Source organism: Ochlerotatus camptorhynchus, unplaced genomic scaffold (genome assembly GCF_037179485.1).
Source record: "Ochlerotatus camptorhynchus isolate MF236.1 unplaced genomic scaffold, CSIRO-AGI_Acam_v1.1 ptg000150l, whole genome shotgun sequence".
Taxonomy (NCBI): domain Eukaryota; kingdom Metazoa; phylum Arthropoda; class Insecta; order Diptera; family Culicidae; genus Ochlerotatus; species Ochlerotatus camptorhynchus.
The window spans coordinates 2238890-2258849 of record NW_027040640.1 but is presented as its reverse complement, the minus strand read 5'-3'; the positions used below and the strand labels follow the sequence as shown (position 1 = coordinate 2258849).

Sequence of the window (19960 nt, the reverse complement as noted above, 5' to 3'; positions counted from 1 at the left end):
CAGTAGAATCCGTAGAATCAATAGAACAATTAAATTCATAATTGAATCTTTGTAGGTTCACTTGGATGCTGAATATCGTTAGTTTGCGATGTAGAAGGTTCTTGCAAATTGGCAGTATTGATAATCATTGAACTCTCACATTCATCCGGGTCTTTCGCAGTAGATTGCACTGTTTGTGAAACATGGTTCTCAACACAATCGGTTTGCAGTTGTGAATTTATCACAGCGGTTTGTTTTTTCTTCTGAAAATATCGTATGTCACTATGATTCAATAATTACACTATTTGATAGATATTCTTACCTTATGAACATATTTCGTATTGTAGAATTCGTTTGCTATGTAGTAATGTCTTTTATTTCGCCGCGAGTCCATGAGTATTGCAAATTTTTGTTAAGCTTATTTAATTAATAAATACACAAGCTGTAGTATGCGAGTACGACATAAGCCTCAATTAATGTGATAATAGTAACCTCCAATCGCTATTATAATCGGTTTAAATCCCGATCAAGACTGTCGGACTGGTTTGATGTCGTCGTCGGTATCAATTGACACGATCCTCAACAAACATTTGACAGATCTTTTTAGTAGGGACAGCTGACAATGATAATAAAAGAAAAAATGATAGTTTTCTATATTTAGGTAGGTCCATTTCATTAATACAGTATAACTAACCTATTCCACAATTCTGATAACATGAAATATTACTTTTATTTTTTTTTTTATTGTTCGTTGATCTTGACTTGACTTACTCGTTGACTTTTTTTTCTTTCTATTTTGCGGAACAGTTATCAAAAGAGCGGGCGACCCTGGTTATCATTCTAACGTCTCACACCAAAAGTCATTCAAAGCTGCGATCTGGGCTGAGATAAAACTTCTTTTTCTTCTTAGAAATTCAATGTTCTCAAAAATAAAATAAACTTCACTGTGGGATCAATAATTTAAAAAACGCAAAATTATTATTCATGTTATCAATAATGTGGAATAAGTGAGTTGTACTGAATATGCAATATGGGCCTACCTAAGAATAGATAAACTATCATATTCTCTTTAATTGTCATACTCTCTTGGCATCGGCCATCGTCCATCTGCATCGGCCAAAAGTCGCGTGTGTTCTGAAATTCGTGAGTATTTTGTGAAAAAACAGTAGAAATGGGTCGGAAAAGAACAACGGTTGCAAAAAAGCGTGTTCAAAAATGTGCGACGAACAAGAATATCGCATTCGTGGTGGATATAATTCCTGAATTGAAGGTAAGAAACCTTGTACATTTTGGTACTGAACGTAACCTCTACATTTTTCTAGGAAGTTGAGCCACCAGCCAAAAAGAAAGCTCAAGTTGAGATCGATCTTCAACTGCAAACATCTGGCAGCGACTTACAGGTGAATCCTGTTTTCGAATTCGTCAACAAACCTGAATCAGTCACTGAATGTGCCGGTTCCGATAAGGAAGTCACTGAATATATCGGTTCCGATAAGGAAGACGCAGATGTGCGTAAGCTGCCACCGATAATCCGCACATATCGCCGAAAAGCATCAGTTGAACAATTAATGCAAGATTGGGACAACGAATCGTCAGATGAGCAGGAGGTGAATCAGGCAAATGACCAGGAGATAAACCAGGTGAACACCACACCAAACCAAGTAACAGGTAGGCTTTATTTTTTTCATCATATCAGGCAATCAATCAATCATTTTTTTATGTTCAAGACTGCTCATGTGGAACGGCGGAGGAGGCCAGGAAATATAAAAAGATGGTGGAGTCCCTCCAGATGGATTTGTCGGAGGAAATTTTAAAAACCAAACGGCTTGCTGAGGAGAATGCTAGATTGGTGACACAAAACGGCAAACTACAAGAAGCTCTAACATCGAAACTACTACCAGAGCCAGAAACACCATTCAAAGACTGCGGAGAATACATCGATGCCAACACGTTGCGCCAGTTTTCTCTTGAGGCAGATAGTGATTATTTGTTCATCAAGTTTATCATGATGAGACTTTGGCCTGAGGGATTGCTCGGTAGATCAGTGACGGGACGTCAGTCAAACAATCCATCTGGTCGTCCGAAATCTGTACGACAGGAAGACAAAACTGGAGAGGGCACATCGGCCGGAGCAAGTATTTCAGGGGAGAGTGCTGATGGAACCAGTGTTACCAAGCTTGCGTTGGAGAAGGAAAAAGTGGACTATTGCATCCGTAAGTTTATAAGAAAATTGGTCATATTTGCTTAATTCATTGAATGTCGTCTGTCTTACAGGTTGTCTCCACGAACGTCGAATCTTTTTGCGAGATGACGTAAAAACTGCAATGGCCCGTTCCAAAGCAGGCACAAGTTTGATGACGAGAGTAATCGCGAATGCTTCGCGATCGTGATTATTTTTGTTAAGACAATCACTTTTTTTTTTGTTTTTTATTGCTACAATACCTGTTAACTTTTTGATTTTAACCTGTTGTGGATTTAATGACCATTTATTTTTGTCCATTGCTCTTGTTAAGTTTAGTGTTACTCAAGTATCCGCTTGGCAATATTGATTCAGTTCTGATTATAAGCATGGATTAACTTTATCGAAAATAAAATTTCTTTTATTATCAAGTTTATTTTTTCTTTGAAAAATCACAAAAAATATTATCATAAGTGCGGAGAAAAAGAAACTAGTTGATAACTGAATCTGTTATCAGATGCTTTATTACAATATCAAGTTGATAATAAGATCTGTTATGCAATCAGACAAAATACATTGCAGAATTTGTTATCAACTTGCTTTCAATTATATCTAAACAAGTTATCAACATGATATTTCTAGAAGAAATTTTTGTTATCATTTTTGTTATGTTGGCTGTTAATTCAGCCAAGTTGATAACAAATTTAGTTATCAAAACAGACTTAATCTAGCTCGGTAAAATCTCCAACAGCCGATTACTTCGGCATTCACTTTTGCTGATATCTCTGCAAAATATCTGTTTGTTAGCTGATATCTCAGCAAAATGTTATTTGTTAGCTGAGACTCAGCAATTGTTTGACTGAATCTCAGCAAAATAAATTGCAGAATTACTCGGCTGTTGGAATCTCGGAGAAAAAAATTAAGTGTGTAGAACTCCGTTAGTTTGAATAGCTAAAATCGTTATTAAACGGTTATCGTAGATAGTTTGTTTAACTGGTACCCCTACGTAACGCCATTGGGCATCTCTGCAGGGGTATCAGGTTAACAAATTCTCTACAAGTAACGATTAATAGCAATGTTACACACTTAATTTTTTTTCGCCGAGATTCCAACAGCCGAGTAGTTCTGCAATTTACTTTGCTGAGATTCAGTAAAACAATTGCTGAGGCTCAGCTAACAAATAACATTTTGCTGAGATATCAGCTAACAAACAGATATTTTGCAGAGAAATCAGCAAAAGTAAATGCCGAGGTAATTGGCTGTAGGAGATTTTTACTGAGCTAGACTAAGTGTGTAGCTATTGAAACTACCGGGGCTGTACGGAAATGCGTTTTTGATGTTTATTTTATTCAGTATGAGTTATTGATTGTGTAGATGCAAAGAGATAAGTAATATACACTTTTTATCAGCTTTGAATTGTAGCAATAAGTTGTATGTTGAAAAAATGTGTACAGTAGTAGTGTAAACGTTTATTAGCTGGTGCTATTCAATTTGATTGACAAGCTGAATAATTGTTGTATAAATGCTGAACAGGCGCTACTTATGCTATTTTGACAGCTTTTGCCTGTAGTTGAATTCATAGCATTTATGCAGCTGCTTTACAGCACGCAAAAAGTAAGCTTACATAACTGAACATGTTTGTTGGGAAATACCCAGCTGGCTGCCATCATCCACGGGAATAAGGAATGCATTTTTGAATGTTAATGTTTTGAAACGATTTTTTTTTCTACGTCCGAAGATCGAAGTAAGCCGCGCTGCGAAAATGACGTGTTTTGGTTTGCTGCGTCGTTTTCGTTCTTGTGAAAATGTGGAAAATTTACAATTTCAGTGTTAAAAAGTGTTAATTGAATGTACAGAAGTTGTGTTTAAAAGTGCATTAGGTGAAAATTATCAAATCCTTCCCTTTCCATTGCATGAGGTGCCGTCCGTTCCGACTAAAGCGCAGCAACGTTCAGCTAAGTTTATTTGCATTTGAGTTCCTCTTTCCTCTATAGCAGCACTGCCCAGCGTGCGGCCCGCGGCCCGGACGTGGTCTCTGGATCTCAGCAATGATATAACTCTAGTGCAATTTTGTTCATCATTATGAGTTTTAGCCCAGAAGGAATTAGAAATAAATAAAATGCAGCATGAAACATGTTCATCGAACAAAGATGCAGCCATTTAAAAAATACAAGATTATGACAGGTCTGCTATACAGGACGTATCCTGAGACGATCATTTAAATTACTAAATACGCGTCAATCTTTTATCTAAAGGCTATTTGAGCTACGGTCTAACTCCCGGGTCCAAACTTCTTGCGTTCATAAGAAATGATTTCATACATGATGCCACAGCCAGACAGTGGGAGTTAGATTGTGAACAAACACACGTGGCATGGCAGCCGTTTGAAATGTCATTAACGAATTCAAACGGGGAAAATATTCCGCCAGAATTAGGGAGCGAGCTTTTCCTTGATTTCTTGGATTCTCAGGACAATCCCGCACGGCCAATGAGATCAACTTAAATTTGAGTTCAGTTTGCTCATAATTGTAAAGAGTGCAGGAACTCAGCGATGAGTAAATTTGCCTCATGTTTTCCGTTGGGAAACCACAAAAATCTCCCGGAAGATAAGGAAAATTGACAAAGTTTTACTTAGTCTATGAAGACTGAGAGAATCCAATATTTAGTTTTATCATATTCGGGAATTTTTTTTTCCTGGAAATCCTGCAAAAACATGAGCAAATTTACTCACCGCTGAGTTCCTGAACTATTTGCGATTTATGAGTAAACTGCACAACCGTTTAAGCAAACTCAAAATTCGCTTCTTCTCGTAAAAAGTACTCACAGTAAACAGTAATCAAAATTGAGTGATCATTACTCAAAAAGGAGTAACTCAGTTCTGAGAAATCGCACTTTTCACAAAAAAAAAGTGAAACTCTACTTAATTTCGAGTTAAACGCCGTCCAGACTGAGCAGTTATAACATGTTATAACATGATATAACGGTGCAACACAGAAACCACCATCAAGATAGCGCTATAACATGTTATTACTCTATAGTCTGAACGTGCTATTAGTTTCAACGACCGTGTAGGACATAGAGAGACTTTCCTCACCTTTAGAATGCCGTAGAATATTAAAAAAAAAATGTTTCCTAACCTTTCTCATGAGATCTCTCTATGTCAACGAGAACCTGAACTTTCTGTGAAAATCAACTGGAGACTTCTTAGTTCCCCAGTCGCTAGCCTATCAAACTTAGTCTTCAACACAAAGTTTTCTAGTTATAACTCAACAATCCACTACTGAGACCTAAAACATGGCTTAGAATTCCTGTTAGAAGTAACATTCTAGCTTTACCCACGAAGAGTCGTGTATTTTCTCCAATAACCTTTCTCACTGCTGAAATTAGCAGATTTCAATCAACAGATCATCAGGAGATTCTCATAGAAACTGTCAAAACTTTCGCAGCTTAAGCATAACAGGTAGACCTGTAGAAGTTGGAAAAGTCCTTTGAAAGAGCCTCCTGCAATTGGCTTCATTTGAAGATAAAATCAGCTTCTCTGAGGACCTACTAGCTAGACTTTCCTCACCTTGAGAATGTCGGTAAAATTCCCCAGATGTTCTTGAAAAAACCCATACTTTTCTTCGGGATTTCTCTAGCTGTTACCTTTTGAAAACTGAAACTGAAGACTGAAAGACATTATGTTTCTCTACAACTTTGTCTCAGACGTCATTTCGATCATAAATGCCGTTACCGTGCAACACATTTTTGAAAAATTTCAAAGACGTCATTTTGAACATTTTTTTTCATGATACAATATGGCCGAATTTGAGCACAAATGTGAACCATTGCCAAATTTCGCAAAACTCTAGCTTTGCCGAAGAAGACCCGTGTGAGATTCCGTCAGGATTTTCTCCAATAACTTTTTAAACTCCTGAAATCAACAGAGTCTTAGAGATTCTTGCGATAACTGTGTAACCGTTTGTTACAAAACATGTTAGATTTTTAATTTGTGCATGGTTGTTAAATGTACCGTCACGTCTCTTAAAGTTATTTGGTGTTGGATTAGTAGGGTTAGTAGTCGTTGTAAAAAAATGTTAATTTGTTAGTAGGATTAATTGTTTTTAAATTTGAAAATTGTATAAAACCGTACAACAGTACATACAGTGGGTATGAATATTCTACCAGTGGGTACAACAACATTCGGGCGAAACCATGAATTCAAAAAGGGTGGAAAATAACGTCTCACGAGAAGAGCAATGGGATGGGAAAAGCGCGAAGGAAAACCGCCATTCCTCAATCAGTATCTGGCGTTCGTGTGCTTCGGATCGTTAAAACCAAGTGTCCTTAAAGTAATAAAAGTGAGTGGTGAATCGCGGGAATACCTATCTGTTCAATCAGGTAATACGGCTTGGCTAATTAATTACGGATAGCTAACATTAATCGAATGACCATAGACTAGTACGATAATTAATAAAAATAAACCCCGTTGCCCTCACAGGACCCTTTTGTGGTACCATTCGGTACAGCGCCATTTTGTGAACCAATCGACTAAGTCGGTCAGGAAGCACACGAGTCGGATTATTGATCCTTAGTGGCTATTAATCCTAACAGTAAAGGACATCATTTCGATTTGGCATTGCAAGGTCAAAATCGCCGCATTCCTCGGGCCAAGGCGGCTCTAAACGCAAAAGAGGACCCCTCTCAGCAGAGTCACTCCGGCCTTGCCTGGGCTCTGGTGATTCTCGTCAACGAGGGTAGACGCCAGGAGACCGCAGATCGCCATCAAGTTAAGTCGATCTGTTGTTCCAACATCACCACCCTGTCAGGCTTGATTCGCCCGACGTCAAGCTCGTCGTACGTAGGATCATCGGCGAGCGCTCGCACATCGGCAGAGTAGTCTTCGGCGGAGCAGAATCAGCGGCAGCAGTTCAGTACCGGTACGTCAAACCCCCATAGTAAAAACCCACTGTACACCCATAAAATTCAATAGAACTACTATTAGACATCCAATCCACACCTGCTATAGCTTTTATTAATAAATAATTAGTATACACCCTTTGATTACTGTGTCACTTGAACTTTCCGAAGCTTTTAGTCAGGTGACAGTACTGCACATTAGGATCGCGAAGCCCCACCAGATTACCCAGTAGTAAGCCGACCTTGAGACACAGCTCGAGAGGTTTCTTGCTACTGAGCGTTTTTACCGGGATACAGACAGTAGAGTTACAACTGTAAAAACTCTAATCGATTGAATTTCTCCAACAATCCTTTGAATTTGATCCTTTGTATCTTAAGGCCAAGAGGGTTCTGACCTTTCAACTCTTTTTTTGTGTGTGTGTGTGTGTGTGTATTCCCTCTAACCCCCACTGGCCGGCAGTGTTATTATGGAAGAACTCTCTCTACAATGTCGTATTTAAAGTCATTGTAGACAGCTTTAGTCCGGGAGTTAGAAGGTGATAGCTCTATTGCAGATCCAGCAACCCATTTCAGAATGTCTGGAGAGTCACGCCCATTCCGAGGTTACTTTCACTCACAATAAGCCCCGCATGTATGCATCACCGTTATCAAATGGATATTGGTGATACATACACACTTCCAGGTTCGAAAATATTCTTTTCAACCCTGGCATGTATTTAGTGTAATTTTGATATTTTTTTTAAATAAATGGAAAGCTCTCACCATATTCTGCTCTTCCGTCGTCGTTATTTGCTTCTTTTGGAATCCCTTGGACTTTTTCTCTAACGCTTCGTATTTCATTCCGTGCTTCACCGGCAATTTCCTTCCGTAGACCGTCCTGGTTCTAATATGATTCTGCCTTTTTTGGTTGGTTTGATGTCCACCATATGTTATTGAATTGCGATGGTGATCTGGGACGAGGCTCACGTCCAAAGTCACTGGTCCATCGAGCGCTTCGTTTGCGAAAGGAGAATGAAAGAAATACGAAAGGGATCAGTTTCAAGAAGTTACAGTTTCATCAGATTCCCCAACTAACCATACTCAAGCACAGAAAGAATATACAAGCTATATTGCGACTATATGGTTACTTGGGTACTCATATGGTCGTCAGAATGGTTCATCGGTTGCGAAGTGAAGTATTTCTGAAAGTGATGCGTAATATTTCTCAATGTTTTGAATTTATCCTAACGTTACCTCAATGTTATTTCACAGAAAAGCAGACACAACACATTGAAAATTTATAAATGTAAACCCTACCGCCATCTGTCGTATATACTTTGATGGGCAATACACTCAACAGATGGTTGTAGTGTGTAAACGTCAAACGCTAGGGAGTTGATTATGTGCACCACAAATGGCAGTACTACCAGCTAAGAAACATTTAAATTGACCGTTAAAAACGATTTTGATGAACGTTTTAAGAGTGTTATGTCTCCTTTTCTGTGATCATACCTTCACTATCGCAACTTCGGGTAATCTGCGAAAGTACTTGCATTTTTCTCAGGCACTTTTGATCTAACTGCAATTACTCTCTCATACTCGAAATGTGCCACGACCAAATTGGCACAACGACGCCCTATACGCTCTCTGACCGAAGCGCAGGGGGTTCTGACCTTTCAACTCTTTGTAACAAAATTGAGCTAAGGAAGGAAGTACATAAACTCTACGCAGTTGAAGATGCATCAGATAGCGAAAAGTCTGTCAACACAGCATAAAATTAATTTTCACATAAATATTTGTATGAAAGTTGAAATTAAAAACCATGCTTGCCTCTAAATGCTCCTTCATTGGTTTTCTTGCTCTGAAGATCTTATTTATGTATTTATGGTTGCGATTGTTGTTTTTGTTTTGTTTTGTTTCTGTTTCTTTTTGTTTTCACAGTGGTAGTTTCTAGTGAAAGAAATGATTTCCATCACATCACTAATCATAACCACGAGCAAAGACGAGGAACTGCGGATGCATCCAACGAAACTTTTAAGCGCAAAAGAATCATTACCAACATAGGAGAAAATTCGGTAAGATCCTTCCATTGCATTATTTTATGATTCTTCAATATTGTACGAATATTTACACATTACACACATCTACACATAGTAACTCGGAGCGTTTGGTACGGTATGTCCACGCATCCTTCCACCCCTGTAGATTCAAGAAATGTTCCCATTAATTTCCAAGAATCATCTTTGCGGCAAATACAACGCAGTAGGCCTGGCCGTATTGATGTTTATATCATATCTCAGATATGCTGTAAACATCAATTAGACAAGAAAATGATTAGACCTTATCTAACCTAATCATTTTCCAGGATGCTTTCTCGTTCTGGCTGCGTATGTATTAGATTAGATGAGATTATATTAGATTAGATTAGATTAGATTAGAAACGATTTTTTCTACGTCCAATTTTTGGTGTGCACATGCTGTACCTACGGTTATTCTCAAGCGCCGTCGCAACGCCACCCAAAGTGGGCGAGAGTTACCGTGCAAACACCGCACGCCTTGGTCGCCTACAATAAAACAAAAACACAACACAAATGGCAACTCGTTCAAACGATGCCGCCACCTGGAATTAGTAAATCAGTCGAATCAGCTGCGATCCAAATTAAATCATAAAGTTGCCCTCCTGAATGACAATGTCGATAAGTTTTCGATCAATCTGGCAGCTCAATTTAAACAAAATTATACCAAGTGAGAAAAAACCAAACTATGCTTCTCTATGCTGCAATCTCCTCGGCTTGATGCAATGTAATATGCAACACATATCATAATCTCTTACTCTTTTCCTCCCTCTCACCTTGTCTACGCGGCTGGCTGGAGGTCTTCCGTTTCTTATTACCGTCGTCGTGCTTCGTTGTCATGGTTCCTCACCTGCAAAGCACTCTCTCTCTCTCCCCAATAGATACTTACCCTCTTCTGGGTTCAGCTTGGCGAAAAGTGAGAGTTAAAATAAATCACCCCAGTAGTAGGGTAAGTGTGTTAGTTATGGCACTAGGGCTCCGGATGTTGACCTTAGAACCTAACTCAAATTTTAAATAAATTTTCATGGTTTTATTTGCGCAGCTCTATGCTCTATTCTTGCATCGAAACTAAGTAAAGATGAATAATATTGAAAATTAAGATAGAGCCAAAACCTGGCTCGCATACCCCAGTATTCATAAGCCTATGGCCAACACTGAATCGAAGGTAAATAAATGCTAGAAAAAAGAAACGAAATGAGGTCAAACACAACGACGACGACGACGACCAGAGCAGCACATGTTCCGCGTGGTAGACCTCTCGCAGGTCTCACGTGAATGCTCGCACCGTGGCCGTGGTGCCGAGCGCTCGATTCGAGGAACTTTGCGTATGGATAGGTAAAAGGCACACTAATACGACACGGGGTCCGCTGAGGCCGGTAGTAGGTAGCTAGTAGCTTGGAGGCTCTCTCCATTCTCGTACTCACCTTTTCTATTGCCTATTACTAGTGCGAGTATTGCAAAGAGAGAGAGAGACACGGAGAGTTGGTTGTGGGGGGCCAGTTCACGGTGGGGCTTAGAAAATTCCCTAGCCGTAGTGCTCCAGCCGATCATGGGCGCCTAGTCGAATCGATCGCTATGCAGAAAAGCATAAAAGGAAAACTGAAAAGCTCGCGCGCAGTTGGATTTTCGCTAGTGGGATTAGTGCGGTAGGGTGGTTGTTGTGCGTTGTTAGAAATAAACTAGTTGAGCGTGGCCACTGTTTTCGATATCGGGTGGGATTCATTAAGCTTGACGTATCGTATCACCTGAAATTTGTAGAGATGAACTAGCCTTGAACAGGTCCAATTTACCACGTGTACGGTCATGACCTCTGCATCGAAATGTAGAGTTTCTAATAATTCTATGGAGATGCATGGTCATTATCTACCGTTTGAAAGACAATTCCAGTTAACAATATATCCATCTATTGTGATATTTAACCCTACTTACTTACAAAATTGCTGAAGTCCGCGTTTAGGGAAGAGAACGCAGATAACATCTGAAGGATATGTGGGTCTGTGTCCGAATTTTCATACGTACATTAGGCAATTTAGGTTGGTACTGGCCGACAACAAATTAATTCAAATTAATAGGAATATGAACGGAAATCAAAGTGGGATAGTACTCTATACTAAAAAATTTCACACATTTTTATCGACGAATTATCGTGTGAAAATCCACATGATTTTCATGTGACCAAACATAAACAGAATCCACTCAGAAGTACACAATAAAATGTATGTGTCAAATCAGGCATAACATTTGATAACGGCACAAAAGCATTTGTAAACAAACTTTCTAAGGCCCTTTACACGTGAACCAAAGTACGCCCACGCATAGCAACAACATCATCGGATAGGGGCAACTATCACCTTTCCGAAAATGGTATTGGTTTGCGTGGGCGTACTTTGGCTCGCGTGTAAAGGGCCTTAGAAAGTTTGTTTACAAATGCTTTTGTGCCGTTATCAAATGTTATGCCTGAAATGTATAGTATGTGTGGTCACACATGCCTTTTATGTGTACACTATAGGACTTTAGGATGGAGCAAGTATGAAATTTGAAATACCGAGTGCGAGAGAGAGAGAGAGTAATAGAAAAAGAGAGAGCAGCACCATGTGGACATACATTAAATGTGTTGGAAGCAATCTTTTGTAATTGCTCTTTCAAATTTCATACTTGCTCTATCCAAGAGTACTATCCAACTTTGATTTCCGTTCATACTCATAATAATTTGAAAAAGTAGTGTCAATTTATATATAGAATAGATGATGCACATGATGTCATATATAATACATGTTTATATTATAGATCGAGTAAATTTATGATGCATTTCTATAACAATATTTGACCAATGTAAACATTCTTTTTCACGTAAACTAGCAACTTGTAAGAAATGTTGCTTAAGGCCCAAGCGCAATGACAGCGGAAGCGGAACGGCAGTGGCAGCAGAAACGCCCGATCTGAGTAAGCCTACTTGTCGAATTGAAAACTAATTAGAACCATATCGACATCGGTTAGGCTTCTTGATGCCATTTGTGACAACTGTCAAACTTTCCGTTTCCGTTCCGCTTCCGTCCACATTGCGTTTGGGCCTTAAAGGACGAAGATGGACGGTTGCATAGAATATTTTGGCATGTTTTATTCAATCTAGAGCAACAATTGAACTAGGCGGAACGACCAAACGTATACAATGGCTTTAAACGCAAATTTCTCGAGAAGTAAAACACATCCAACCTATCTATCACCAGCATCTGATAGAGCAAACAGCCTTCATCGAATGGCATTGTTAGTATATTTGCGGATAAAGCCATTGACACGGCAGTTCAGATTTGGCAAACCAAAAGAATAAACGAACATTTTTTGCTTTAAATATATGAATTGAACTACCAAAAGAAAAATAAGAAGATTTTTGTGGTATGAATTTTCACTGAAAGAACCTGAGATCGCAGTAGGCCGCGCATGAAAATTGACGTGTTTTTCTTTTGTTGCGTGTTTTTTCGACCGCATGTTTAACAATTTTTGCTTCGACTGTGTTGAGGCGTTCAGTTTGTTAATCCAGTAGTAGATATTCGGAATGCAAGACAAGATTATCAAGGACAGAAGTATACAAACCGACAGGAGCAGTTGGCAGAAGAGAGCATGACAACAAACTACAAGCAACAAGTTTTGCAAGTTTCCCAAAATGTGCAGCCACTGGGGATCGTCGAAAGCCTGGAGTATGGGGATTTGGAAACATATAACATGACGGATGCAAGCAAAGATAAGATTAGTTCTTTTCGAGGGATCTATCATTTGATGTTCTAGAAGAGATACGAAAAACATCGAAAAGTGATAGAGAAAGAGAGAGAAGAGTTTTCCACTACATATGCTGATTATTCAACAGAACTCAACGAGAATTGAGATGACAAAGATTCAGCTGCAAGGACACAATACATAAGCGGTGAGATCTAACTGATTACAACTAGACAGGCATGGAAAATCATTTGCATTCATTTCATACATTCATTTACATTCATTTGCTTCTAACTTTTTTCATCAACAGCATTCCGCAAAATGATGCATAGAGCTTTTGTAGGTTTTGCTCATAACTCAAATCTGTATCTCTTATGAATCACGATCTAGAGCGGGCAGAACTTGTTACTGTTTTTCAGTGAATGTAAAATACATTCACTGAAAAACAGTAGTAGCTTCTGTTCGCTCTGGATCGTCATGCATAATAGAAACGGATTTGACTTGTTAACAAAAGTTGTAGCTTATAACAAAACCTAGCTCTGTACATCATTTTGCGAAATTCTGTTGAAGAAAAAAGTTAGAGGCAAATGAATGTAGATGAATGCACGAAATGAATGCAAATGATTTTCCATGCCTGCAACTGGATATAAAAATATGAAATGCATCCTACTAAATACGTGCCATCTACGGAGCAGGAATTGCTTTGATGATGGAAGTGTACACGCAGTACCAATATACATTTTATATCAGTACTACGTGTTTGCGGGGCTTGTTGTAAGTGAAAGTAACCTCGGAATGAACGTGTGTGACCAGGCATTCTGAATTGGGTTACTGAATCTCAACAGAGCCGTCACCTTTCAACTTCCGGGCTAGAATTGTTTGCAATGGGATCAGTATAAGATAATAATAGATTATATTGCAAACAGTTTTCTTCCATAAAAACACTGCCGGACAGTGGAAGTTGGATTGTATATACATACATACATACATGAATTTTGACTGAAAGAACCCATTTTTTTGTCGACCAATGTTTGCGCGTTCCAGTCTTTATTTTCCATTAATGGTTTTGAGAAATATACATTTGAAAACTGCCTCATTTTCAATTCGGGAATGTGACTCCCAGTATGGTAAAAAACGACTACGTCAAAATCGCATGTCAAAAGACATTGCTCGATCATGCACATAATATCGAATGTCATACACGAACCACGATTAAGGTGAAAGGGGACGTCATAAATTTTCAAAAAAATCAAAATTAGTTTTTTCGTTCAATCCCAAAATTACGCTCATGAAAATGTGTACATTGCATTCTACTACTGCATATTTTCATTGATCCAATCCCCCCCCCCCCCCTATCTAAGATGCAGAATTTTTTTTCGCTTTGCTGTTGTGAGATGCGTGCCTGCAAAAAGATGTAGATGCAAGAGATGAAAACAGATTTTTTCGTAGATTGATTCGCTAAAGTGAGAATTTTCGACCATCTAAAATTGAGATTAAGATGTGTCGCACCCCCAAGAAAAAACTGCTTTCGAATTTCCAAAAATCAATGACGTCCACTTTCCAATTAAAGTGAGGTGGTCGACGGGTTCGTTCACTGCCCAAGTCACGATTCTGGTTTTATGAGGGTTCTGTTTATGATTTAGACTTGTATTTAGACTTGACTGTTCATCATTTAGACTTGTAGAATTATTTGAAATCTCTTTAAAACTTAATAACCTGTGGACACCAGTCGTACGCTGGTAGCGTCTACTGCATATTCCTATAATTATTAGCAGTCACCACCCATGCAACATGAGAAAAGGACATACAAGCTTTTTGTAAACAAACTTTTTAAGGCCCTTTTGCAAAGGTCGTTCACACATTGTTAATGGTTTGCGTTGGTGTCATATGGGTGGCGAGAAAAGGTCATAAGAAGGTTTGTTTACCAAAAGTTTGCATGCCCTATTCACATGTTGTTCTTGTTATAATGTTGCATGGGTTGTGACTACTGATAATTATAGGAATGCGCAGGGCATCTTAATGAAGGTCCCAAAGAAGGGGGATCTGACTGTGTTCGAAAATTGCCCAAGTAGCACACTTCAGTCACATCAAGTTTCAGCAACTGAATTTAGTTACAGTAAAGTTACGGAAACCGTCTAGCGACAAGTGTGTTACTAGGGTGGCGAGGCATCATGTTACTGTGTATTGTTCTCAAAGTTCTGTGCAAAGTTATCCTCTCCGACGGCAGCAGGCAGGATTCCGTGCCGGAAGATCTTGTGTGGCCAAAATTTGTCACGATCCGCATCATCCTGGAGCAGGTCAATGAATTCCAAGAGTCCCTTTATTTGGTATATATTGACAACGAAAAAGCTTTCGACCGTCTCAATCACGAGAATCTGTGGGGCGCCCTGAGACGCAAGGGAGTCCCGGATAAAATCGTCAACCTCATCGATGCGCAGTATGAGGCTTTCACGTGCAGAGTTCTGCATAACGGAGCCTTGTCCGACCCTATCCGGGTAGTCGCTGGTGTGAGACAAGGATGTATACTATCACCGCTACTGTTTCTCATCGTAATCGACGAGATCATGGTGGCTGCAATTGACCGTGGGCTGCTTTGGCAGCCTATCACCATGGAGCATCTCAACGACTTCGATTTGGCTGATGATGTTGCTCTACTAGCACAACGGCGCTCTAATATGCAGAGTAAGCTCAATGACCTAGCCGAACGCTCCTCTGCGGCGGGTCTCACCATCAACGTCAACAAGACCAAATCGTTGGATATCAACACGGGCAACCCTTCCAACTTTACGGTAGCGGGGCAAGCAGTGGAGAAGGTCGAAAGTTTCCAATATCTTGGCAGCCAAATAGCGTCGAACGGCGGGACCAAGAGCGACATAGATAAGTCAACGCACAAAAATCCGAATTTTCAACTCCAACGTGAAATCTGTGTTGTTATACGCCATCGAGACGTGATGTGTACCAGCGGAGAACACACAAAAGCTGCAGGTCTTCATCAACCGATGCCTGCGGTATATAATTCGTGCCTGGTGGCCTCACAACTGGATCTCGAATGCCAAGCTCCATCGTCGATGTCATCAGAAGCCGATAGCAACAGAAATTCGGGAGCGAAAGTGAAGGTGGGTCGGCCGCACACTTCGACGGGGCGGAAACGAAATCTGCAAGCAAGCGCTGGATTGGAATCCGGCAGGACATCGCAGCAGAGGCAGACCCAGGGGCTCATGGCGGTGGAGCCTCAATAAGGAAATTAAGCAAGTCGATAGGAATCTGACCTGGGCCCAGGTCAAGGCAAAAGCGAGCAGCCGCCCAGGATGGAAGTCTTTCACGTTGCCCCTTTGCACCGCTGGTGGTGCACAGGACCCTTAAGTAAGTAAGTAAGCAGTAGGCGTTGCTAGCGTACGGCTGGTTTCGCTTCCGCTGTCCGCAGGATTTGTGTGTTTCCTCCAAGGGGTCAGTCACTTGGCTCAGCTGCTTTTGTATCAACGCTTTTTACAGTGTGCCGATGTGTGCCGGTACTATGCCGAACGAGTATATTTGTGCCCTGATTTGTGCCTTTATGTATTTGAAGTGTATGAGTGGTCAAGTACAAATTGATCTGGTATATCTGGCAACAGTGCTTCTGTAAGAATGATTCTGACAGCTGTTTATTTACTGAGTACAAATTCGCTTCGAGATTCGCTCCTAAGGTAAAAAACGTCGGTCTTTAAACTCGTCAAGGAAGAGAAACGTTTTTTTTTCTATAATCGTACGGTTTGTTCTCTCTGATGATTGGCTCTGATAAGCTTATCCGTGTATTTTTATCTAGATTTTCGTGCGATTTTTTTCATACAGCTGCAGCACACAACGCCTCTGTAAAGGAACGGCATAGACAACAAAAGCAATCGGGCTTCGATCCGACCCATCAGCACCGGCGCAAACTATTCGGTTGAAAGTCGCTGCTGGATAATTACCTCTCCATATCTCCTGCCAGTACGACTACTACAAGGTAGGATCGATGCATATGCAGGTCTTGTTATAAGGTTGGCCCATCCGCATGGAAGACTCACACACGCGCTACATGATGATCTGGGCATGGCCTTTTTCGCCATGTACGATGGCCACGGTGGTGTCCAGTATGCCTGGCAAGCACTTGCACACGTTTGTGACGAAACGGTCGGAGGACGGGGACGCTGTGAAGATGACTCTGCAACGTGTCTTTTTGGACATTTACGAGGCTATGCTGAATGATCGGATAGCCAGATCGACGGCGGTTGCCGTTATGGTAATGAACGATAAGTTGTATTGTGTGAATGCTAGGGATTCGCGACCGATCGCGTGCATGAACGGGAAGCTTGTTGTACATTCGATCGATCACAATCCGAAAAAATACCAGTGAGTTGGAAAGGATAAAACGTGCCGGGGGTAACGTTAAATTTAATAGGGGGCTACTACATTGACAGCGGTCAGTGCTTTAAAGCTCTCAATACTTGTCCACCTGGAATGTGGACAGCCTCTAGAGCGAATGGGTATTTGGCCCTGTCGAGGGCATTCTGGGCATATCCGAATGTGGAAGAACGAGTGCTTAGCGAGGATTTTGAGTTTATGTGACGGAATTCGGGAAGTGCTTCCGAGTCAATCGGTAATGGAGTTTTATAGACGGAGATTGAAGAAGTATGCATAGTAGTAGACTTCCCGAATTGTGATGGATTATTGTATTTTATATCTAATAATATGTGCGTAGATATGACAATGTATCATCCGACCGCGAAAGCTTGTTTCTTCTCTCAGGCAATCAGCCATACGCGCATGTCCTCCTCCATATTGTTATACAGGCAGATTTGGAATAGTGAGGATACTTTTTAGGTGGAAGTTTATCCCACTGTACTCTTCCTCCAGCTTACTCACACAAACATGTGAGACACACAAACATGTGATATTATTTGAAGAAAACTATTTTTGTCAGTTACTTACGATATCTTTATTGGAATGATCCTGTTTAATTAATAAATACCGTTTGCTTGCAATTTCTAACGAAAATAATTCGATCCACGTTTGTTTACGTACACGCAACTTCAATAACCGTTGTCAATGGTTATACAGGCCGTGCTTCCAGTTTATTTTAATTATTATCTGATGCATATGAAAATGTGCCGGTAATGTGCCGATAAATGTGCCCTAACTGTTACGAATCTATTTTCGGCACATTGTGATGAGTGACTAACCCCTTGGTTTCCACTAGGTTTTCCTAGTGGTTTTCAATTTTTACTAAAGTATCCATTTCAGCCCCAGTGGCAGGCGCGTAGGCAACATGTTATACCGTGACAGCGGGCCCAGCACAGTAAAATAAACGATTTGAGCCCGGGACATGCTGACTACTTGCAAACGCTGCTGTTGGTATAGGCCTTGTCACTGGCCTGATCCGTTTGCACGTTTTCGCTGGTTTTAATTGTTTAATTGAAAGGCGCCAATCATCTAACGCTGAATATTGTAAATAGTTGTGCAAATTAGGTGACAAAGTTTGGTTCGTGTAGTTAAGTTGCCGTCGCGTCGCGCTTATCATTCAGTGCTCCGCCTACGCTCCCAGGCGTCTCCGTTGGCTGGGAATTGTGCTTACTTCGGCCGAATAACGCTCGCCGCACCACGATGTTGCCTATCTACAAATCCTTGCTTAGTCCGATAGTTCTCTACGACTACGAGACATAGATTGAATTGGTGTTTTCGAACGGAAGGTGTTGCGTAGCATCCAGTGCTGAAAAATATCAATATCCATACCTACAAAATGCTGAATTTCATTAGCCACCTGATGTCAGTATCAACACAGTGATAATATCAATATCATTCGCTTCAATGTCAGTGCGCAAATGACATTGACATCGTCAAGGGACCGCTGATATTAAAAGTTTATATACGCCATTTAATCGAGTACTGATCTTTATAAAACTCATCAGTAATATTAAAACAATGCAACGGTTATACAAAAAAGTTGATTTATTGGGAAATAGGTAAGATTTTCAACTTTTCCCCAGTGACATTCATATGAATAATAATATCAAAGTCGTATCGCCTGACATTATGCTTACTACGAATATCAGTGTCGGAAGTAAAATTCAGTGCTAAACCAATATCTTACGCAAATTGACATTGTTGACAGTACGCACCAATGGTAGCGTAGAGGTGGACGCCTACGGTAGGCTGGGCACGTCGTAAGAATGTCGGACGAATAACTGGTGAAAATGTTTATAGATAACGTCCCGACTAAATAGATTAACACTTTCACCTTAAGCCTGAATAGCAAGGTAAGTAAATAACAGCTTACAGCACCTTATGTGTTAACATGCGTTGTTAATAATAAATCGAAAAGGAGGGGTTCTAAATGCCTCGTATGCGGAACACCCGATGGTAAATCGAACCAGTGTCTGTTTTTATCATTTACCATTCCACGCAAGGAGTAGCGCTTCAACCCAGTGTAGATTCCCTTTGGTTTGTTTTTCGTCGATCTTGTTTTCCGTGCTGAGCACCAATGCTACCGACGCCAGGAAGGCAGCTCCCACACCTGGACCCTACCACCTATCGACCCATCAACTCATGAACCGGGGACCAACGGCTTTACTTCCCTTCCGAAGGAAGGCGTGATCAGAGATGTTATGCCTCAGAACATCCCGGCGGCGCCGACTGGGATTGAACCCAGGCCTGCTGGGGTGAGAGGTAATCACGCTTACCACTACACCACCGGCGCCGCTTAACCCAGTGTAGATGAATTGCGTTTGTTTTGAAAATCTTCGCTGCCACGTACGAGCAAAATGAACAAAATGAGTTCATTGTACATCAGTGAGTACATGTTAGTTGATATTCACCAGTGCTTGATTATTCAACCCAAAATTGTCAAAGTCAGAAGCGATCCTCAAAAGCAAAATAATCAATTTCATTTTGGGAAACATTATTATTATGAATATTACTAACCCCAGAGTCTAAAACCTCGATATTATCATCAATTCAGCATGAGGCATCGATCTGTGTGTGAAAACCAACACAACACGTTCTAAAGCGCTATATTTGTGTAAAATGAAAATAATAATTTTGCTATTGATCCTCAAGATCATCCCCAGCAAGATGAAGACGAATATTAATATTGACAACAACACAGGCAATGATGAAGATCCAG

General features: G+C 40.4%; 1 protein-coding gene and 1 pseudogene across 1 annotated transcript; both read left to right on the top strand.

Moving 5' to 3' along the window:
- The first annotated feature begins 1150 nt into the window (after positions 1-1150).
- LOC135701103 (uncharacterized) lies at positions 1151-2369 on the top strand. Its single transcript, XM_065221808.1, has 4 exons — positions 1151-1249; positions 1302-1647; positions 1707-2192; positions 2254-2369. The coding sequence occupies exons 1-4, from the start codon at positions 1151-1153 to the stop codon at positions 2367-2369; spliced, it is 1047 nt and encodes a 348-aa protein (XP_065077880.1).
- A 4027-nt stretch (positions 2370-6396) lies between these two features.
- On the top strand, positions 6397-17479 carry LOC135701102 (probable protein phosphatase 2C T23F11.1; annotated as a pseudogene).
- The last annotated feature ends 2481 nt before the right edge of the window (positions 17480-19960 follow it).